Here is a 16005-nt window from a genome sequence, read left to right as displayed (position 1 = left end):
GCTTTCTTTTATTAGAAATGCCAAAATAGCCAATTGTGGTCAGGGTAAAGTTTTCTTTATCATTGAGTTTGATTATGGTACTGTAAGTTTGAAAGAGAAAAAAAATACAAAAAAATGTATGAAAAGACATTCTTTTTGATACTTTTACTGGAAAATAGGTCCTGGCTATTCTGTATTCTTTTATAGTGCACTAGAAACGGATCCAAGATCTAGGGAAGTCTATGCATTTTAAACCAAGAGCAACCAGCCAAATTGCAATCACTTAAAAGTACTGAAGCTTAAAGAATAATTATTTCTAAGATGTTCTCATTGCAAAGGGACTGATAAAGATTTAGCAGAGTCTTTCTTAGCCAAAAAAAGGACCAGAAAGGAAATGTGTCTGAGATTGAAATGCCGGAATCCTAAGATTAAGAAAGATTTTATGGAGAGGACATCATAAAATAACTGTGTCATTACTAGCATCTGGTATTTCTCAGTCTTAGAATAGTCATTTTCTCAGTGTTCCTATTTTGAATGCTAAGTTATGTGGATTTCTTGTAGAAAGCACTACCTTAGTGGTAGTATTTTTAGGGACTCACAGAAATCATCTAAATCTGTCAAAGCAAGGTTGAGTCTAATTTCTGAAAACCTGTCAGTGTTGTTCACAAGACCTGGGTTTCTGCAATGTTTGATATCTCTGTGATGTCCAAAAGTGAAAATAAAAGTGATTTTCCTAAGAATTCAGCCCTCCCACTAAAAGATTAAGGTCATGTATCCTAACAACCCAGTCATGGGTGGCCAGTCTTGCTGGCACCACTGTAGTTTTAAAAAGCAGGAAGAAGCAGATATGGACAAGCATCTGAAACTCACTATTTACGAGCAGTTCCTTCAAAGACATGAGAGATCCTGTTTCCCTAACATATCTTTAAACATTTCTGTTAATTTCCCCATTAATCCTAGGTTCAAAATAACTAAATGGGTGGCCAGATGGCAACGCATGATTAATGCTCCAATTCATATATATTTCTATGTTGCCTTGATTGTGTTTTTTTTTTTTTTAAGAAAATGACTCATTGAAACAAGTACATGCTGTGATTTCTCCTTCTCCTCTGGTCTGTAACCCCATTACCTTCCTTCCGCTCAAAAAGAACAATCAGTTCTCCAGCTGACTCCCCCTGGCCCAAGTTCAAACCCAGCCTCTTTTTCCATTTTACTTGCTATGACTCTTTCCTGCCCCTCTCTGATCCCAGTTCTGCTCACCCTAGAGCCCTTTCATTTTACCACTCATTCTACCTTTCATAGCAATGTGAGAGCAGCCTCTCGTCTCCTTTATCTTCAAGGGACAAGTGTTCCCAAGAGTAAAGCATATGTGGAAATGGATCTTGGAGGATTTTCAGTAGGGAAAGGCCTACCAATGTGGGAGGCTCCGTGAGTAACTGTGGAGCACTCATGCGCACCGCAGACACCGATGGTTCTAAGTTCTAGTTCTCATACTTACAGGAATTCTACACTGGAGGCAGGCTTGCTTTAGAACACTGGGGTTGGACAATCAAGAGTCCCACATACAAAGGCAGTGTTTCTAGGCCCAACCTGCCTCTGATAATCTACCTGATGGTAGCCAAGTCTCTCTCCCATTTCATCTATAGAATATGGACATCAGACAGGGGGGCTCTGTGGTCTTTTCCAAGTTTAGCATTTAGACCCCATAATCATGGGTCACATATGGTGATCTGCTAAGAGCCCCCTGGGGAACTATTGAGAGAAAGACTGAAAATAAGATGAATGGCCAGGGATTTAGGGAACCCCTGAGTCCAGGTACAGAGACAGAATATATTGTAGCCAGAAAACAAATGCCCCCAATTTCTATCACTCGTAATTGTAGCCTTTCTTATTTTTCCTTTATTTGAACTGATTTTCCTGTATGTATTCTTACATACTTGGGGGGATTCTTCTCTCTTTTTATTCTCCCAGGCTGAAGCCGTCCAGGAGGAGGACACCACGGTGCACAAGGATGATCTTTCTAGTTCCATCAATGAACTCCCAGCAACCTTTGAATGCAGTGATAGCTTTAGCCTGGATATGACCAAGGTGGAAGGAAAAGGCACTCAGGCACTGAACCAGTTTACTCTTGCAAGGTAACAAGGCACCTGGCGGAAATGAATGGTGTGAGTGTACGTGGCATGTTGTATTACATTCATTCAAACTCAAGTGTCACACTTGAAGCAGTGCTGGGACTTGCTAATGAAGCAGTCCAACTTGGCATGTAACTGGGAGGGTTCTTAGCTGGTTGGGCCCTTATGTGGAACTGAAAAGATAACCGTGTAGCAACTCACAGTGCCATAGAATAACATAAAAAGACAAATAGAGGCCTGGGACATGGCCTTAGAAGCTTTGAAAACAAGAAAGAATGGCAACCTTGAAAATGAGCAATTCTTACCACTTTGAGTTAAAAGTCCAGAACAAGAGGCTCTTTATAAGCTAAATACTTTTTTTTAAGTGGGTGGCTTTCAGCCTACTAGGTGATTATTTCTGAGACCAGGGCAATACAGTCTGAGAAAATGAATAGAAAAAGAATATAAAGAGGGGCAGTTAAAAGCACTAATGCAGCATCTAGACTAAATCAAAAAGCAAACAGTTCCACAGCTTTGCTTCTGGAGAAGAAAAGCCAAAATCCTAAAACCACTCCTCTGAAGGCTGAAAGTGAGAACTAAGTAAAAGCTGCTGATACAGCTAGACAGAAGCCTTTCCCAAGGGGGGCAGAACCTGCCCATCAAAGTCAAGGGTTAAGTGATGCCAGCAGAGAATCGGCCTTTCCTCTCTGCTCTCTGCCTCTCTCACCCTGCGTGTCTCGTCTTTCAGTTCCTTCCCTCCCTCCACCCTTCTCTTCTGGGCGTCTATGTAATGCATTCATTAGCACTCTCTGTCCACAAAGCAGAAGTCGAAAGATTCAAAGAACATTATGTTTAGTAGGTTCCCCCCTTCAACAAATCACCCCCACATACCCCTTCACAGTCACTGTCCATCTGTGTAGTAAGATGGTGTAAAATCACTACTTGTCTTCTCTGTGTTGCACAGCTCTCCCCGTGTACCCCATGCACTATACATGCTAATCATGGTGCCCTCTTTCTTTTTCCTGCCGTTATCCCTCACTTCCCATCCATCCTCCCCAGTCCCTTTCCCTTTGGTAACTATTAGTCCATTCTTGGGTTCTGTGATTCTGCTGGTGGTTTGTTCCTTCAGTTTTCCTTTGTTCTTATACTCCACATATGAGTGAAATCATTTGGTACTTGTCCTTCTCTGCTTCGCTTATTTCACTGAGCATAATACCCTCTAGCTCCATCCATGTTGTTGCGAATGGTAGGATCTGTTTTTTTTGTTATGGCTGCATAATATTCCATTGTGTATATGTACCACATCTTCTTTATCCATTCATCTACTGACGGACATTTAGGTTACTTCCATATCTTGGCTATTGTAAACAGTGCAGTGATAAACGTAGGGTGCATCTCTCTTTTTCAAACTGGAGTGCTGCATTCTTAGGGTGAATTCCTAGAAGTGGAATTCCTGGGTCAAATGGTATTTCTATTTTGAGCATTCTGAAGAACCTCCATACTGCTTTCCACAATGGTTGAACTAGTTTACATTCCCACCAGCAGTGTAGGAGGTTCCCTTTTCTCCAGAACCTCACCAACATTTGTTGTGTTTGTCTTTTCGATGATGGCGATCCTTACTGTTGTGAGGTGATATCTCATTGTGGTTTTAATTTGCATTTCTTTGATGATTAGTGATGTGGAGCATCTTTTCATGTGCCTGTTGGCCATCTGGATTTCTTCTTTAGAGAACTGTCTATTCAGCTTCTCTGCCCATTTTTTAATTGGATTATTTGCTTTTTGTTTGTTGAGGTGTGTGAGCTCTTTATATATTTTGGATGTCAATCCTTTATAGGATCTTTCATTTATGAATATATTCTCCCATACTGTAGGATACCTTTTTGTTCTATTGATGGTGTCCTTTGCTGTACAGAAGCTTTTTAGCTTGATATAGTCACACTTGTTCATTTTTGCCTTTGTTTCCCTTGTCCAGGGAGATATGTTCATGAAGAAGTCACTCATGTTTATGTCCATGAGATTTTTGCCTATGTTTTTTTCTAAGAGTTTTATGATTTCATGACTTACATTCAGGTCTTTGATACATTTGGAGTTTACTCTTGTGTAGGGGGTTAGACAGTGATCCAGTTTCATTCTCTTACATGTAGCTGTCCAGTTTTGCCAGCACCATCTGTTGAAGAGACTGTCATTCCCCCATTGTATGTCCATGGCTCCTTTATCAAATATTAATTGGCCATATATGTTTGGGTTAATGTCTGGAGTCTCTATTCTGCTCCACTGGTCTGTGGCTCTGTTCTTGTGCCAGTACCAAATTGTCTTGATTACTGTGGCTTTGTAGTAGAGCTTGAAGTTGGGGAGCGAGATCCCCCCCACTTTATTCTTCCTTCTCAGGATTGCATTGGCTATTTAGGGTCTTTGACGGTTCCATGTGAATTTTTGAACTATTTGTTCCAGTTCATTGAAGAATACTGTTGGTAATTTGATAGGGATTGAATCGAATCTGTATATTCCTTTGGGCAGGATGGCCATTTTGATGATATTAATTCTTCCTAGCCAGGAGCATGGGATGAGTTTCCATTTGTTAGTGGCCTCTTTAATTTCTCTTAAGAGTGTCTTGTAGTTTTCAGGGTATAGGTCTTTCACTTCCTTGGTTAGGTTTATTCCTAGGTATTTTATTCTTTTTGATGCTATTGTGAATGGAATTGTTTTTCTGATTTCTCTTTCTATTAGTTCATTGCTAGTGTATAGGAAAGCTACAGATTTCTGTGTGTTAATTTTGTATCTTGCAACTTTGCTGAATTCTGAAATTAGTGGTAGTAGTTTTGCAGTGGCATCTTTAGGGTTTTTTATGTAAAATATCATGTCGTCTGCAAATAGTGACAGTTTGTCTTCTTTACCAATCTGGATTCCTTGTATTTCTTTGTTTTGTCTGATTGCCGTGGCTATGACCTCCAGTACCACATTGAATAACAGTGGGGAGATTGCGCATCCCTGCCTTGTTCCAGATCAATGAAGGAAAAGCTTTCAGCCTCTCACTGTTCAGTGTATTAGCTGTGGTTTTATCATATATATCCTTTATTATGTTGAGATACTTGCCCTCTATGCCCATTTTGTTGAGAGTTTTTATCATGAATGGATGTTGAATTTTGTCAAATGCTTTTTCAGCATCTATGGAGATGATCATGTGGTTTTTGTCCTTCTTTTTGTTGATGTGGTTGATGATGTTGATGGATTTTAGAATGTTGTGCCATCCTTGCATCCCTGGGATGAATCCAACTTGGTCATGGTGTATGTTCCTTTTGATGTATTTTTGAATTCGGTTTGCTAATATTTTGTTGAGTATTTTTGCATCTACATTCATCAGGGATATTGGTCTGTAGTTTTCTTTTTTGGTGGGGTCTTTGCCTGGTTTTGGTATTAGGTTAATGTTGGCTTCATAGAATGAGTTTGGGAGTATTCCCTCCTCTTCTATTTTTTGGAAAACTTTAAGGAGGATGGGTATTAGGTCTTCACTAAATGTTTGATAAAATTCCTAGATAAATCCATCTGGCCCAGAGGTTTTGTTCTTGGGTAGTTTTTAAATTATCGATTCAATTTCATTACTGGTAATTGTTCTGTTTACATTTTCTGTTTCTTTCTGGGTCAGTCGTGGAAGTTTGTATTTCTCTAGGAAGTTGTCAATTTCTCCTAGGTTTTCCAGCTTGTTAGCATATAGATTTTCATAGTATTCTGTAATAATTCTTTGTATTTCTGTGGGATCCTTTATGATTTTTCCTTTCTCATTTCTAATTCTGTTGATGTGTGTTGACTCTCTTTTTCTCTTAATAAGTCTGGTTAGAGGGTTATCTATTTGGTTTATTTTCTCAAAGAACCAGCTCTTGGTTTCATTGATTTTTTCTATTGTTTTATTCTTCTCAATTTTATTTATTTCTTCTCTGATCTTTATTATGCCACTCTGTCTGCTGACCTTAGGCCTCATTTGTTCTTCTTTTTCCAATTTCGATAATTGTGACATTAGACTATTCATTTGGGATTGTTCTTCCTTCTTTACATATGCCTGGATTGCTATATACTTTCCTCTTAAGACTGCTTTTGCTGCATCACACAGAAGCTGGGGCTTTGTGTTATTGTTGTCATTTGTTTCCATATATTGCTGGATCTCCTTTTTAATTTGTTCATTGATCCATTGATTATTTAGGAGCATGTTGTTAAGTGTCCATGTGTTTATGAGCCTTTTTGCTTTCTTTGTACAATTTAGTTCTAGTTTTATACCTTTGTGGTCTGAAAAGTTGGTTGGTATGATTTCAATCTTTTGGAATTTACTGAGGCTCTTTTTGTGGCCTAGTATGTGGTCTATTCTGGAGATGTTCCATGTGCACTTGAGAAGAATGTGTATCCTGTTGCTTTTGGGTGTAGAGTTCTATAGATGTCTATTAGGTCCATCTGTTCTAGTGTGTTCTTCAGTGCCTCTGTGTCCTTACTTATTTTCTGGCTGGTGGATCTGTCCTTTGGAGTGAATGGTGTGTTGAAGTCTCCTAAAATGAATGCATTGCATTCTATTTCCTCCTTTAATTCTGTTAGTATTTGTTTCACGTATATTGGTGCTCCTGTATTGGATGCATATATGTTTATAATCGATATATCCTCTTGTTGGACTGAGTCCTTTATCATTATGTAGTGTCTTTCTTTATCTCTTGTTACTTTCTTTGTTTTGAAGTCTATTTTGTCTGATATTAGTACTGCAACCCCTGCTTTCTTCTCACTGTTGTTTGCCTGACATATGTTTTTCCATCCCTTAACTTTTAGTCTGTGCTTGTCTTTCAGTTTAAGGTGAGTTTCTTGTAAGCAGCATATAGATGGGTCTAGCTTTTTTATCCATTCTATTACTCTGTGTCTTTTAATTGGTGCATTCAGTCCATTTACATTTAGGGTGATAATTGAAAGATATGTACTTATTGCCATTGCAGGCTTTAGATTCGTGGTTACCAAAGGTTCAAGGTTAGCTTCCTTACTACCTTACTGTCTAACATAACTCACTTATTGAGCTATTATAAGCACAGTCTGATGATTATTTCTCTCCCTTCTTATTCCTCCTCCTCCATTCTTCATATGTTGGGCATTTTGTTCTGTGATCTTTTTAGGAGTGCTCCCATCTAGAGCAGTCCCTCTAAAATACCCTGCAGAGGTGGTTTGTGGGAGGAAAATTCCCTCAACTTTTGCTTGTCTGGGAATTATTTAATCCATCCTTCATATTTAAATGATAATCATGCTGGATATAGGGTTCAAGGCCCTTCTGTTTCATTGCATTAAATATATCATGCCATTCTCTTCTGGCCTGTAAGGTTTCTGTCAAGAAGTCTGATGATAGCCTGATGTATTTTCCTTTGTATGTTACTCTTTTCTCTCTCTGGCTGCCTTTAATACTCTGTCTTGTCCCTTGATCTTTGCCATTTTAATTATTATGTGTCTTGGTATTGTCCTCTTTGAGTCCCATCTCTCAGGAGTTCTGTGTGCCTACATAGTATGAGCAACTATTTCCTCCCCCAGTTTGGGGAAGTTCTCAGCAATTATTTCTTCAAAGACACTTTTTATCCCTTTTTCTCTCTTCTTCTTCTTCTGGTACCCCTATAATGCAGACATTGTTCCGTTTGGATTGGTCACATAGTTCTCAATATTGTTTCATTCCTGGAGATCCTTTTCTCTCTCTCTGCATTGACTTCTATGCATTCCTGTTCTCTGGTTTCTATTCCATCAATGGCCTCTTGCATCTCATCCACTCTGCGTATAAATCCTTCCAGAGATTGTTTCACTTCTGTCATCTCCCTCTGGACATCATCCTACTTAGCTCTTGCATATTTCTTTGCAGCTCTGTCAGAATGTTTATGATTTTTATTTTGAATTCTTTTTCAGTAAGACTGGTTAGGTCTATCTCCTTCTCAGGGGTTGTGATTTTGCTCTGTATCAAATTTTCTGCCTTTTCATGGCGATAGAGATAGTTTGCATAGCTGGCACAAGTGATGGCTGGGAGAACGTCCCTTCTTGTTGGTTTGTGGCCTTCCACTCCTTGGAGAACAATGACATCTAGTGGCTTGTGCTGGGCAGCTGCACGCAGATGGGGCCTCTGATTCCTGCTCTGCCTCTACGGAGTTTATCTCCACTGTTGCTGTGTGCGTGAACTGCCTCCGGCTGCTGCTCCAATATGGTGGAGCCACATTGGAGATGGAGTGGCCAGGAGGCTGTTTATCGCTGTGAGGGACCTCCGTGTTCCCTGCTGCCCAGGGGGTTAGAGTGCCCAGAGTTGCCCAGATTCACTGCTGCTCATCTAAGTGTCCCGGGACACATCCGTCCAGCAGTGGGGTCCTTGTCCCTTTAAGACTTCCAAAAAGCACTCGCTTTTCTTTGTCCCCAGGTCATTGGCTGCAGGGATATGCTCACAGGTCTTATTGTCCTGTTTCCCTAGTTTTCAGCAACCCTCGCATCCGATGTGTCTGCGCTCTAGTGTGGGTGGCTAGGACTAGGTGTTTAGCAGTCCTGGGCTCCCTCTCCCTCTCTGCTCTGACTCCTCTCCACCAGCCAGGGGCTGGGTTAAGGGGTGCTCAGGTCCCGCCAGGATGCGGCTTGTATCTTACCCCCTTCATGATGTGCTGGGTTCATCAGCTGTGGATGTAGTATGGCTGTTGTCCCGTGCCTTCTGGTATCTCTTTTAGGAAGAGTATACTTTGCTGCATTTTCAAAAATATGTGCGGGTTTGGGAGGAGATTTTCGCTGCTCTACTCATGCCAGCATCTTGGCTCCCCACTCTGATTCGTAGGATTTTACCCATAGAACTTCTTTCAAACTAAGACACATAGCTTGGATACTATGAATAGTGCTGTCATAAACATAGAGGTGCATGTGTCTGATTAAAACTGGGCTGTTGCACTCTTTTATTTGTTTATCTATCAATCTATTTATATATTTCTTTATCATTTTCTTCAATTACATGTGTAACATTATGTTTACTAGTCTCCCCCTGGCACCAATTACCAAACGGGGAGGGACTGGGAAGGCTGGTTGTGAAGGGAGGGAGAAGGGTGGGCAGGGGGCATTACGATGAGCTCACATAACATGTGGGGATGTCCCACGGAGAAGTCAGTATATTCTGGATAGTTCAAGTAGTGATTCTATAGCATCTTCCTATGCTGATGGACAGTGACTGTAATGGGGTATGTGGTGGGGGCTTAATCTGGGGCATGTAGTAACCATCACGTGGATCATATAATTGTAGATTGGTTATTGTGAACAGTGCTCTGATACACATAGGGGTGCTCATGTCTTTTTAAAACTGGGCTGTTGCCTTCCTTCCTTCCTTCCTTCCTTCCTTCCTTCCTTCCTTCCTTCCTTCCTTCCTTCCTTCCTTCCTTCCTTCCTTCCTTCCATCCTTTCCACATGTATGTATGTATTTATTTATTTATTCATTCACTCATTTATTATCTATCTATCTCTCTACCTACCTAGCTGTCTATCTTTCTGTAATTAATGTACAGTTAAATGAGTAAAATTATGTTTAGTTTTCTGGCGCCATCACGAAGATAGCCCAAGATACCCTATTGCCCTCACTGTACATGAGCAGAGTAAGATGCTGTGGAATCACTACTTGTCTTCTCTGTGTTGTACAGCCCTCTACGTGCCCCTCCTCCTACATTATTTATGGTAATTGTATGTGCCCATTTTTCCCTCCTCCCTGGTCCGTCCATTTCTGCCCATCCACCCTAGGCTCTTTCCCTTTGGTAACTTTTAGTCCGTTGTTGGTCTCTGTGAGACTGCTAATGTTTACTCCTTCAGTTTCTTCTTTGTTCGGATACTCCAATCATGATGAAATCATTATATATATGGTGAATTATATTCCGTGTTCTTCTTGGGATGCAGCTCCTCACGGCTGGGCAGTACCCGCCATGGGGGGTGGAGTTTGCAAGAGCAGCACTGTTGCCTGGAAATTCCATGATGTCACAGTGGTGCCTCTGTCCTAGAGAAAGAATGGGTATGCTTAGAGGAGCAGCTGGGATTCTGCTGAGGTGGACACTGAACAACTTGACAGCATCAGGTAAAATGGAACCCAGACCCAAGGTACTGTGTGTTTCTTTTTATTTTGGTGTCAGTACTAAACTGTTCCATGAGCAACATTATGGTAATTAAACTACCCCCATTACCAAGTCCCCACCTCATAGCCTGTAAGAGTCAATGTCCATTAGCCCAGGAATATGCTGTAGAAGCACTACTAATCTTCACTGTGTTATACTGCCTTGCCCATGCCTGCCCCCTGCCCACATTATGTGTGCTACTCCTAGTGCCCCATTTTCCCTCTCTTCCCTCCTTTCCAACCCATCCTCCTCAGTCACATTCCCTTTCGTAACCGTGAGTCCGTTCTTGGGTTCGGTGAGGCTACTACTGTCTTGTTCCTTCACTCTTTTTATTTTTTCTGATACTCCACAGGTGAGCGAAATCATTTGACATTTTTTGTGTGCTGCATGGCTTATTTCACTGAGCATAATACCCTCTAGCTCCATCCATGTTGTTGTAATTGGTAGGATTGATTTTCTTCATCTGGCTGAATAATATTCCACTGTTCATCTACTGATGGACACTTATCTTGGTTATTGTGTATAGTGCTGTGACAAACATAGGGGTGCACATGTCTTTTCTAAACTGGTCTGCTGCATTCTATTATTTATTTTTTATGTATGTATGTATGTATGTATGTATGTATTCATGTATGTACTTACTTACTTATTGTTTGTTTATTTATCTTTAGTCTACAGCTACCTGAGTACCATTATGTTTACTTGACTCCTCCTACCACTAACTTACCAAACGAAAGGGGCTAGGAAGGCTGGTTGGGAAGGGAGGGAGAAGGGTGTAGAGGGGGCATTAATATCAGCTCAATTTATGTGTGCGGAAGCCCCACGGGAAAGTCAGTATAGTCCAGAGAGTTTAAGTAGTGATTCTGTAGCATCTTGCTAATCTGAGAGACAGTGACTGTAATGGAGCATGTTGGGTGGACTTGATCTGGGGCATGTAGTAACCATAATGTAGCTCATGGAATTGTAGATTGGCTATTGTGAATAGTGCTGTGATAAACATAGGAGTGCACATGTGTTTTTAAAACTGGGCTGGTGCTTTCCTTCTCTCTTTTGTTCTTGTATTTCATTCTTTTTCTCATATATGTATTTATTTATTCATGTATTCATTCATCTGTCTTTCTATCTATCTGTCTATATTTATCTATCGCTCTAGCTGTTGATCTATCATTCTTTCTTTCTGTCTTCCTTAAATGTATGTATGTGTGTATGTATGTATGTGTGCATTCATTCATTAATCTGTCTTTCCATCTGTCTAACTATCTGTCTGTCTATCTGTCATTAATGTACAACTACATGAGGAACATTATATTTACTAGACTCCCCCCATCACCAGTTTTGCAAAGGTAAGCGTCTAGGAAGGCTGGTGGGGAAGGGGAAGGAGAAGGGTGGAATGGGGGCATTAAGATTAGCTCCCATAATGTGGGAGGGGTTCCACGTGGAAGTCAGCGTAGAGCAGAGAAGTCAAGTAGTGATTCTGTAGAATCGTACCATGCTGATGGATGGTGACTCTAATAGGGTATATGGTAGAGAGGGAACGTGATGATCTGGGTAGTCTACTAACTATAATATTGCTTTTATAATTGTTGATTAATGATAGTGAAAAAAATCCCCACGTATTCCTGACGAGAAAATGATGAATCCCAGGGAAAAAAAAAAAAAAAAAAAAAAAGGGAGGCGAGGGTTGCAGCCGGGTGAGCTCCCTGCAGGCATGCCGCCGGTCCCTGCACACTGCTGAGCTCTCTCGGTCGGTCCGCAGGGCTTCCCCGGCCTCCCCCATCAGGCAGCGCGCCGCGGTGACCCCGGGGTCATATTCCCAAGGCGCCTGCGCGGCGGCCCGGGCGGCTCCCGGTACCCAGAGGCGGCTTGGCTGCTGAGCCGCTTCCACCAGGGCCCGCCGCCGCCGCCACCGCCGCGGCAGCCGCCACCGGGGCCCGCCTCCGAGGCGACTTCGAGGAACCTCCAGGCTGGGGACAGGCGGGTGCGGGCGCGGGCTCGGGAGGCACTCGAGTGTAGGCCTCCTGCCTGGCCTCGCTCAGACGAACGCTCCTCCCTCCCCAGGAAGCAGCGAACCGCCTCCACCGCCACCGCCCAAGTTCCCTGAAGGCCTTCGCCTGGCGGAAGGGTGCAGCCAGCGAGGCGGCCCTCTGACAGCGGCCGCTGACAGATCCTCGCGCCCGGCGTGCCCACCCCTCGCCGCCGCCTGGCTCCGCCCCGGGACGCCCTCGGCCCCGCCTTGCCCAACGCCCGACCGGCACGCCTGCAATTGTCAGGTTTTGTTTTTTTTTTGCATAAGGTTTTTTAACTCAGCAAGTTTGTGAGATTCAATCATCTTGTATTGGTCATGCAGTCCTTTCTATTGATGAGTAGTGCTACTTTGTATGAATAAACCACAAATTTTTTTAAAAGTCTCTTTTTAGTTTTGCCTCCTATGAATAAAGTCTCTGAGAAGGTTTGTATATAGGTCTTTTTTTTAAGTATAAGCACCCATTTTCATTTGAGTAAAAGCCCGCAAGTGGAAATTGCTGGGCCATAAGCTCGGTATGTTTTTAAGTTTATCCAAACTGCCAGATCTTTTTCCGAAATTGGTATACCGTTTTACATGCCCACCAGTTTGATCAACAGTTGACGTGTGGCAGTGTCAGATTTTTTTTAATTTTAATCATTCTAACATAATTGTGATGTCACAGTCTTATTTTTGTTTGCTTCTATTTGATGACTGATGTTGCTGAATGTTTTTCCATGGACTCATTGGCCTTTTGTACCTCTTCTTTTATGAAACTTTCCTTCACTTTTCTGCATTTCTTAATACAACTTACAATTTTTTTGTATTTGGCTATCATTCATCTTCAATGACATGAAGGACATTATGTTTACTAGGCTCCCCCCTTCACCATGTTCTCACCACATCCCCCTTCACAGTCAGTGTGCATAAGCATAGTAAGATGCTGTAAAATAACTGTTTGTCTTCTCTGTGATGTACAGCCCTCTCTGTGACCCCCCTCCCACATTATACATGCACATCATAATGCACACTTTCTTTCCCTCTCCCCTTGCCCCTCCAGTCTCCACTATCCAGACCTGCCCCTTTCCCTTTGGTACCTGTTATTCCATTCTTGGCTTCGATGAATCTGGTGCTGTTTTGCTCACTCAGTTTCCCTTGGTTCTCCCTCTGAGAGGACATTGAAATCATTTGATACTTGTCTTTCTGCACCTGAGTTATTTCACTGTGCATATTACCCACTTGCTCCATCCGTGTCGTTGTAAATGGTAGGATTTTTTCTTTTCATTTCGCTGAATAATATTGCACTGTTCATCTTCTGATGGACACTTAGCTTGGCTCTTGAAAATAGCGTTAAACATAGGGGTGCACATGTCTTTTCTAAACTGGGCTGCTGCATTTCATTATGTATATTTTATGTAGGTATGTAGGTATGCATTCATTTACATTCTTACTTATTTATTCTTTATTCATTTATCATGAGTCTACAACTACATTAGTAACATTATGTTTAGTAGACTCCCTCCATCACCAACTTACCAAAGGTGAAGGGACTAGGAAGGCTGGTTGTGAAGGGAGGGAGAAGCGTGGAAAGGGGTCATTACGATTTGCTCACGTACTGTCGGGGGTAGGTCCCACGAGGAAGTCTGTATAGTAGGGAGAAGTCAAGTAGTGGTACTACAGCATCTTACTATGCTGATAGACAGTGACTGTAATGAGGTATGTGGGGGGAACTTGATGATGTGGGCAGTCTAGTAACCACAATCTTGCTCATATAATTGCAGATTGGTTATAGTTAATAGAGCTGTGATAAACAAAGGGGTGCAGATGTCTTTTATAAACTGGTCTGCTGCATTGTGTTATTTATTTTTTATGTAAGTTTGTATGTATGTATGTATGCATGTATTCACTTATGTACATACTTATTTATTCTTTGTTTATTTATCATTACCCCACAACAACAGGAGTAACTTTATGTTTACTAGACTCCCCAGATCACCAACTTACCAAAGTTAAGGGACTAGGAAGGCTTGTTGGGGAGGGATGGAGAAGGGTGTACAGGAGGCATAACGATTAGCTCACATAATGTGTGGGGAGGTCCCACAGGTAAGACAGTATAGTACAGAGAGTTCAAGTAGTGAATCGATAGCATCTTGCTACGCTGATGGACAGTGACTGTACCGGGATAGGTGGGGTGGACATGGTCTGGGGAGTGTAGGAACTGTAATGTAGCTCATATAATTGTAGATTGCTTACTATCAGTAGTGCTGTGGTAAACATAGGGGTGCACGTGTCCTTTTTCAGGTGGGCTGGTGCTTTCCTTCTTACCTTCACTCTTCGTCTCTTTCATCATTTATTTGTCTGTCTGTTTGTTTGTTTATTAATGTATTTATTTAATCATTTAATGGTTTTTAAACATATTTATTATTTCTCTGTGACTGTATGTACTTATTTAATTATTCATTCATTCCTTCATTCATTATCTAACTATCTATCTATCTATCTATATCTATCTGTCATTTGTCTATGTAACTTTCTTTTTGTCTTCCTTTTTTTCTATGTATGTATTTCCTTATTTATTCACGCATTCATTCGTTCATTTATTTGTCTTTCCATCTATCTGCCTGTCTGTATAACTTTCTGTCATTAATATAGAATTACATGAGTAAAATTATGTTTACTAGACTCCCCCATTGCGAAGATGCCCGCACACACCCCAGTGCAGTCACTATGCATGAGAATAGTAAGACACTGTGCAGTCACTACTTGTTTCTCTGTGATGTACAGCCCTCCCTGTGACCCCCTTCCCACATTATACGTGCTCATCGTAAAGCACACTTTCTTTCCCTTGTCCCCTTATCCCTCCATTCCCACCTATCCACCCAAGTCCCTTTCTCTTTGGGAACTGTTTGTTCATTCTTGATTTCTGTGAACCTGGTGCTGTTTTGCTCATTCGGTTACTCTTGTTTGTCTTTCCGGGGAGGTTAGTGAAATCAGTTGATACTTGTCTTTCTCCACCTGGCGTATTTCACTGTGCATAATACCCTCTAGCTCCATCCATGTTGTTGTAAATGGTAGGATTTTGTCTTTTGTTATGTCTGAATAATATTGCACTGTTCATCTTCTGATGGACACTTAGTTTGGCTACTATGAATAGTGCTGTCATAAACATAGAGGTGCACGTGTCTTATTAAAACTGGGCTGCTGCACTCTTTTATTCGTTATTCTATCAATCTATTTATATATTTATTTATCATTTATCTTCAATTACATGTGGAACATTGTGTTTACTAGTCTCCCCCCGGCACCAATTTACCAAAGGGGGAGGGACTGGGAAGGCTGTTTGTGAAGGGAGGGGAAGGGTGGGCAGGGGGCATTTCGCTGAGCTCACATAATGTGTGGGGATGTCCCACGGAGAATTCAGTATATTATGGATAGTTCAAGTAGTGATTCTATAGCATCATGCTATGCTGATGGACAGTGACTGTAATGGGGTATGTGGGGGGGGGGGGCTTAATCTGGGGCATGTAGTAACCATCACGTGGATCACATAATTGTAGATTGTTCATTGTGAACAGTGCTCTGATACACATAGGGGTGCTCATGTCTTTTTAAAACTGGGCTGTTGCCTGCCTTCCTTCCTTCCTTCCTTCCATCCTTTCCACATGTATGTATGTATGTATTTATTTATTCATTCACTCATTTATTATCTATCTATCTCTCTACCTACCTAGCTGTCTATCTTTCTGTCATTAATGTACAGTTAAATGAGTAAAATTATGTTTAGTTTTCTGGCGCC

General features: G+C 41.5%; 1 protein-coding gene across 1 annotated transcript in view; it reads left to right on the top strand.

Moving 5' to 3' along the window:
• Positions 1-2118, top strand: part of LOC140848869 (protein furry homolog) — a 249912-nt gene extending 247794 nt beyond the window's left edge. Inside the window, 1 exon segment of the mRNA XM_073233639.1 lies at positions 1951-2118. Within this exon segment, the coding sequence (XP_073089740.1) occupies positions 1951-2118 (168 nt within the window).
• Positions 2119-16005: the final 13887 nt, after the last annotated feature.

The sequence above is a fragment of the Manis javanica genome, chromosome 1 (assembly GCF_040802235.1).
Source record: "Manis javanica isolate MJ-LG chromosome 1, MJ_LKY, whole genome shotgun sequence".
In the NCBI taxonomy this organism is placed as follows: domain Eukaryota; kingdom Metazoa; phylum Chordata; class Mammalia; order Pholidota; family Manidae; genus Manis; species Manis javanica.
This window is presented reverse-complemented; position numbering and strand designations above follow the sequence as displayed.